Source organism: Rhododendron vialii, chromosome 11a, assembly GCF_030253575.1.
Source record: "Rhododendron vialii isolate Sample 1 chromosome 11a, ASM3025357v1".
Taxonomy (NCBI): domain Eukaryota; kingdom Viridiplantae; phylum Streptophyta; class Magnoliopsida; order Ericales; family Ericaceae; genus Rhododendron; species Rhododendron vialii.
Window position 1 is genome coordinate 37,672,496 of NC_080567.1, and position 7,668 is coordinate 37,680,163.

Sequence of the window (7,668 nt, forward strand, 5' to 3'; positions counted from 1 at the left end):
GACCGGAGCGGGGGCCCCTCGGCCGGGACAGCACGCTGCACCCCAAGTCCATTTGTATCCAAAACTATTCTTGAATAGCACATTTGTAATTAATGAGTTACAAACTTGTAATTAATGAGAGTGAAAACAGGCTTTGAAAAAAATGAGTATGTGTTTGAATCTCCCCAAATTTGGGTGAGGAAATAGGTATAACTCAAAATGGGCCGGTAGATAAATTAGTATAACATTGGAGATGAGTTTTTAAGCTTTTTATTTAAATTTTGAATATGGATAGTAAAATGGGTAAGGATTGGAGATGCTCTTATTTGCTTTATGCTTTTAAATTTTTAATCAACACACAAAATAAGCTAGGAAATAATAATTGGTTGCAAAACAAGTTTGCGTATTCTTCATATGGCTTTTAAAGCATCTCGATCCAATGGTTCATGCCATTCTTGTGGGTGCCAAAGTCAGATTTGGCATTCTAATTTGGCTAAACTGCTCCAGTGGTGGGAGAGCCAAAATTTGGCACCATTCCTTAACTACCAAATGATACTTCACTTTCTGGAAACACAATTAACCTGGGATTTGAGTCATTTGACTAACAAGTAACAACAAAATGGAGAACTTAATTGGGTAATGTCAATTCTTCTTATTCTTCTTCTTCTTTTAATTTGTTGTTTATTTTCTTGGTGGCAAAACTAGTGAAAGTATGAGAGCAAATTTATCAGTAATTAGGTAAAAAAAATTTGTTAACAGTGCATATCCTCTATTAAAATACTATGTATTTAACACTATACCAATACTATGTATTTAACATATCCTCTATTAAAATTTTTTTTTTCTTTTTCCAACGGTGCACCAAAGTACAGTTTTTTTTAAAAAAAGAAGAAAGAGGAAGAGAGAGGGACAGAGAGAGGAGAGAGAAAATAATAGTATTATAAATTACATACCTTATGAATAGTGGATAGGTAAAAATGGCTAAACACTATTTATAAATACATTTTACCTCTATGTTTACCTACTCTGCTGTAGGGGTACTTTTCCCCCTTTGGTGAGCTAAAATAGCTATAAAGCTATTTTGGCTTTGCCGGTAAACTTACTCTGAAAGGGAAATAAAAGTATGCGGGGCAAGAAAAGAGTGATCTGATTCTTGCTTGCTTTTTTCATTTGGCATTGAAGATGTGGGAGCCTTTTCTGCTACAATTGTGGATGGGATGTTCTTCGACAAGGTTGTGGCTGCAACAAAGGAGCTTATAGACCTGGGGTTGGTATAGTTCGTACTAGTATCATTTGTGCAATTCTCTATCTGCTACTATGTACGTTTTGGTACTATTATTATCGCATGTAATTACGAGCTCATTGTCGACATAACTTATGTGTATGCATGTAATAATGAGCTTATCGTCTATATAACTTAGGACATGTTTGCAGGATACGTGATGTTACTATCAACAGCTCTCTACTCTTAATTTTCTGGAGCTTCAGATCTCATGTTTGGGTTTTTATAACCGATAAGTTGTACTGGTTTCTTGATTTGAGTTCTTCTGTTCTATTTTGAATCTGTAATCAATGGGCCCATGAGTGGGCAACTCAAGGGGGGTTTATACTTGGGGAGCACTTATACGTGGGCAACCAAAAGGATTATAACCCACAAATTGATAGCAGAGGTTATAAGCCTTTTGGATTCTCCTGGAGGTTTCAAGCCCCTTGGGTTTTCCTGGTTAATGAGCTATCAATGGAGGAGGGCTTTATAAGCTCTTCCGTTACCAGAAAATTCTCTCTCAATCTTATTGGTCTTAGACTGTGGATATGGGTGTATAACTCTGGTAGTATATACATCACCGGAGCACGCTAAATTCGTGGGATTCTGTCAAGCAAGCTCTCAACGAGGTAGAACATCTTTGCCGATCCGATGTCGCTGCCATAAGGTAACCCCGAAATTGAACTTCCGCTGCGTCAATTTCTAGGAGAATCCTTGAGCTTGGAACCGATGCAAGTATATATGCTCATATTTTGGGTACGTTCTGGACATAACTAAAGTTGTATTCCTCGACGGCTAGGCGTTTTATTCTGGAGTGGGATTCCTGTCGGGGGGAATTCCTCTTCCTGTCTCAACTGATCATTTTCAACCTTAGGTTGTGACAATATTGAGGCGTGTGATTCGGTTTAAGCGTGATTGAATGGAGTTGCAAACAATTTGCTCCCTAGCTAGGTTTTGGCCACGCCAGAATTTGTTCATTGAAGAAACTCTCGACTATATTTGTTTTGACAATTGACAACTTCTTTTAATTTCTACTAGAATTCAATATTTACGACTGTAGTTATCATAAGAAGGGAATTAATTAATGAATCTTCTGCACTCCATTAATGTACTAAATGGTCCAGTTATGCCCGTTTGTGGGTCCATTTTGGATGTACGTTGATGATTAAAACTGCTCTATTTCGAGAGCCTGTCGAGAATATCAACTTAACCAAAAATCTCATTGATTACTTGATCTAATTTCACTTGATATGAATTTAAAATATATTTACTTTGAGATAAATGAGTTTGATGGGCGCCAATATAATTCAGTGTTGCAACCGTTTTCAAAATATATATTCTGAAGAAAAAAAAAGATTTTTGACGATATCCTCAATGAGCTCTACAAAAATAATATGTTCCGATCATCAAAGTATGCTAGAAAAATGCTCACAAACGACTAGCAAGCATAACTGAACAGATTAGTTCATTCAATGGACTGTAGAGATCAAATTCCCAATTATGCACGTTGTGTGATATGCTCATAAGCTTAGAGAATGAGCAACACAGTCACAATTAAATTGCGGCCCATACAAGTTGTAACTTGCTCAGGAACGAATATGTACGGAATAGAAAGTTTCCAACTGCCCAAGTGAAAAGTGTTACAAATATTAAAGAAACTAGTAGATTTAATTATGAAACGTGCTACACACATTTTATCAAGGAACACTCGGGAATACACAAAACAACTTGGCTTTTGAGAAGTCAATGTAGGAGGTGAGAAAAACTTGCCGAACCCCGAATTCGTAAAGATAGATTTAAATGAATTTGGGAGGAGATTTTCGAAGAATGAAATTAGAAATCTATCGGAAAAACACTCTTTTCCTCGTATTATTCAAGGAAAACTGCTCATCTCTCTTTTTAGCTTGTTGAAAGAAATTAAAAGAGGAAAGGAAATTTTCCAAAAAACTTTCGTTCCTTATTTGGTTCCTAGCAAGAAAAAGAATAAGAAAATTTTCCAAAAAGAAGTTCATCCCTTTCTCCTTTTTCCCCCTAATTTCCCTCTTAATTTTGCCGTTCTTTCTTGTACTACTAACACTTTTTTATCCTCTCATTCAAAACAGAGCATTAATGTTTTCCTTTTAGAAATACTCCTACTTGAAGCAAACTGTGTTTGGAGCCGTTTGATATACGAGAGCCCATATTCATCGAATGGCTCTAGATGCAGCAGCGTTTTGTTGTTGTGTTCTGCACCTGCTCTTTGACATATCCAAACACCGTCTATGAGTCTATCCATTCCAACGGGGAAAGAAGTCCTCCATATCCAGGAGACAAGAGTTTCTCCTTCTTCCAAAACCCTCACATTCTGCAACCAAGATTCCAAGTAAAAAGAAATACCAAAGCAAAACTCAGCAATAATACTCAAAACCAAACTTCACAATGGGCAACAAGAACTCAACAAAACGTCCCTTCACCTGCGAAATATGCATCGAACCCATGTTATCAAACAAAAAGAAGTTCCAAAACAACAACCTCTGCGTCCACCCGTTTTGCAACGAATGCATTGCCAAGTACGTACAGTTTAAGATCGAGGACGATCGGGTCGCTGGAATCAAGTGCCCCGGGTCAAACTGCGACAAGTTGCTGGATCCGCTCTGCTGCCGAGCCCTGATACCTCCCAAAGCGTTCGACCGGTGGTGCGATCTTCTGTGCGATAGGGCCCTGTTGGGGCTGGACCGGTGTTACTGCCCGAACCGGGATTGTTCGGCCGAGGTGGTGAACGAGTGTGGTGGGATCGTGAAGAAGTCGAAGTGTCCCAATTGTAAAGAGTGGTTTTGTTTTAAATGTAGGGTTACTTGGCACGCGGGGTATCTGTGCGAGGAGCTGAGAGATTGGAGTGATGTTGCGTTTGCGGATTTTGTTGCGAGGAAGAAGTGGATGAGGTGTCCAAAGTGTCGACACTGTGTTGAGCGCTTTTATGGTTGCTCCTTTATTAAGTGCAGGTTCTCTCTCTCTCTCTCTCTATATATAGATGTTCGAGAATGCGTTGCATGTGCAAATCATGTGATACAAATATTGTATTCGATTAAACCCAGGAATTGGTGACATTCCTTCATTTCCATCCCAAAGATGAAAAGAAGTAATGAAATTTGGGTTGTGAAAGAAGGAAATAAATTAGAAAATATTTTGAAGTGATAGTTTTTTTTTTCCTTACTGGCAGTTTCTTGAGGTAGTTCAAGGGAAGGAGTTTTTATTTAAATTTTCGGTTTGAGTAAAAAGAAGGGTAAGGCCTTGAGATGCTTCTTAATTAGGCAATAATTTTCAAGTATAATGTTATTGTTTGATTTTTTGGTGGGCCTAGATATATCACTGCACATATAATTGTATGCGCATATTTTATCTTACGAGGGAGGAGTTAGTAAGTTAGTCCACAGAAAATTGAAAAGTTGTCCATAACCCAAAATTCACAAACACCCATGAGCCCCTTCAAATTAAAGGTTTCCCACAAGAGAGGACCAGAAAATACCATCGGGCTACATATTTGCGACTTTTGACGATCTTCTAATGCGGCTTTTTTTCCATCGCTTTCTAATATGTATTTTATGTTTGTTAGTGGAGAGAGGAAAAATGAAAGAAAATATCATGAAATTTGTAACCTAGAATTCTGAACTTGGAACTCTCAATTCTTAATCAAGTGGGTTATATTATATATTGGAAAACAAATGAGGTCCCGTTCTGCAGGTTCTTATTTTTCGTTTTATAAGATAAGTCATTCTCTCACTGTGATGGGCCGAACCGTTGGGACCATTGGACAGGCCCAAGGGAAGTGGGTGGAACTGGATGTTGGGCTCGCCTAGCTGGCCCCGTATGCATCGTCTAGATTGGAGGCCCAACAGGATAGCAGCATAGCCGAGGAGAGGTGGGCCGGACCGAAGGGTCCAACCCATCGGTTTATGGCCTAGTTTGTGAGCCCCTGGACCGAGCCTTCGGGTTGGGCTAGTAGGCCGGATTGGTCAGTCGGTTTGGTTTGACCCATGTAGAGGCCACGCAGAGATTCCTCTTGCTGGTTTCAAAGGGACCTGGAATGTCTTGGAAGTGAGGCAGTTATACGTGACGTCACGGGCATGTGCCGTGGGTCATGGTCACTCTTGGTTTGGAGAGCAAGTACGTTCGCCTATATAAGTGGAGGCATAAACCTAAAGAAAGGTACGCATGCCTACATCACACTAAAAGTGCTCTCTCTCTCTCTCTCCCTCTCTCTCTCTCTCTCTCCTCTTCCTGTATTCTGACTTGCTCGTCGAAGGGGCGAGAGGTGGCCAACCGCCTCACGCCTCGTTGCAGGTTCACAGCAGAGCAGAGGAGGGGCAATCCGGAGAAGCTGTGAAGAGAAGCCACCATCCACACTCATAGTATATCACCTTTAATTTAAAAAATAAGTACTTATATAATTAAAATTTTACTCAGTGGATCGGGGGTTGAGGACATCTTACAAAGTCCTTCCATGAATTGAAAATAGTTTCCCATGATAAACTTGAATGTTGTGAAAATGATAAACTTGAAGGTAAGGCCTGCCAGGCCATATGCCCCGTTCCCCAATTAGATGTTTGGATGTGAGCTATACTCCACGAAAGCCAAACAGGCGTATGGCCTTGCCTTGCCATTTGACCTCTCTTCCCGTGTGACTAGGAATGCTCAGTGACAACTTCTCAATTGTCACCACCTGGCCTCTCTTGCTACCACGGTAGCACTTAGTGTGGTCAACACCAATCGTATTCAGGCAAGGGAGCTTACACTCATTCACATTGGTTCATCCTGCAATGCCCTGGGCCTTTTGCTCTTCTAACGTATAAGGTGGCCGGCCATTCGTCAATTGATATAGCTCTTGAAGACTTTCTTACTGCTTTCACCCCAGGAGATGGATTGATGCCCAACCCATCGATGGATGATTCCAGCCAGAAAAGAAAGAAAGATCCGCAGAACGGGCCGACAATGGACTCTCTTTAGGAAGAAATGAAAGACTGGCTAGCTCAACGAAGTGGGCTAGGAATCAACTCAAGCCTTCTTCTCAGGCGGGGACCAGCAAAATCGGGGACGTGAGATGCTTGAAACTTTCGATTCTTTTAGATGTCACTGCCCATTGAATAGATATTGAGGCTCTCCTCATCTGCTTTTTCTTCTTTTGATTGACTCCCAAACCATGAGGAAACATAAGAAATCTGGGATTTGAGTCATTTGACCCGCAACAAAATGGAAAAAAAATGTGTAGTTGTTGGTCGCGGGCCAGCATCCTACCCACGCGGGTCGAACCGTGGCGCTCGGGGCCTGCCACGCTATGGTATAAGGAAATAGAGTTGCGCCTTTACCACTGCGGGTTTTGGTAAGATAGTAAGCGCTTGATCTTACAAGTGGTATCAGAGCCAAGGTCGCGGGTTCGACTACCCTGGATGGCATGCTGCTTGCGGGCAAGTGCTGGGGGGAGGATTGTTGGTCGCGGGCCAGCATCTTGCCCACGCTGGTCGAACCGTGGCGCTTGGGGCCTACTACGCTATGGTATAAGGAAATAGAGTTGCGTCTTTACCACTACCTGCGGGTTTTGGTAAGATGGTAAGCGCTTGATCCTACAGTAGTACTGGCAATTCTTGATCATCTTCGTCGTCGTCGTCTTCTTCAGTTTATTGTTTGTTTTCTTGGTGGCCAAATAGTTGAAATCCCGTGAAAAAGGTCATAAAAAAAGGTTTAGGATGTTGGGAAAGAAAGCCTAATCTGATTCTTTCTTACTTTTTTAATTTGGGATTGTAGATGTGGGAGCAGTTTCTGCTACAAGTGTGGAAAGGAGGTGTATGACCACAGGTGTGACTGCAAAGGTAAAGCTAACAACGAAGATACAACTAACAACAACGAAGATACAGCTACGTGCACATGCACGGGTGGTTTCATTTTTTTTTTTCAAAAATTTATGTGATTCTCTTACTAGTACTGTTTCTTGGTTCTATAGTTTGCCCGCATTATCTTGACCAATTATGAACTTATGTGTAATCAATTTTGAGCTTACTGTCGACATAACTTGTGACATGTTTAATTGTATTGGGTTTCTTGAATTCAGTTCTTTTTCTTCATATCTATTTTGAGCTCTTGAATGTGAAATTACTCATGCAAAGTATATGTGCTGATGTTGAGCTTTAAATCACATCTAAAAGAGTGGCACACATGTATCCTAGGCATAGGGATCGATGTGCACTGGGGCAATTTCGGCGGAATTCTCAACCAACTCATATTTGGCGGGTTCAATATTTTTTGCCCTTAACCATCCTTCACAACTTCTAATGGGTCGGTTGAGTTACTTAACAGTTTTGAACCACACATTAAGGCAAGGTAGGGGTAACAATTTTGAAATGTAATAAAAAAAATTAGATAAGAAAGCAAAAAATGAGACACAAGATTACCAT

The 7,668-nt window shown here is 40.6% G+C and overlaps 1 protein-coding gene across 1 annotated transcript; it reads left to right on the forward strand.

The window, feature by feature from the left end:
* The first annotated feature begins 2,896 nt into the window (after window positions 1-2,896).
* On the forward strand, window positions 2,897-7,458 carry LOC131307984 (E3 ubiquitin-protein ligase RSL1-like). Its single transcript, XM_058334760.1, has 2 exons — window positions 2,897-4,224; window positions 7,022-7,458. The coding sequence occupies exons 1-2, from the start codon at window positions 3,662-3,664 to the stop codon at window positions 7,182-7,184; spliced, it is 726 nt and encodes a 241-aa protein (XP_058190743.1). The 5' UTR covers window positions 2,897-3,661; the 3' UTR covers window positions 7,185-7,458.
* Window positions 7,459-7,668: the final 210 nt, after the last annotated feature.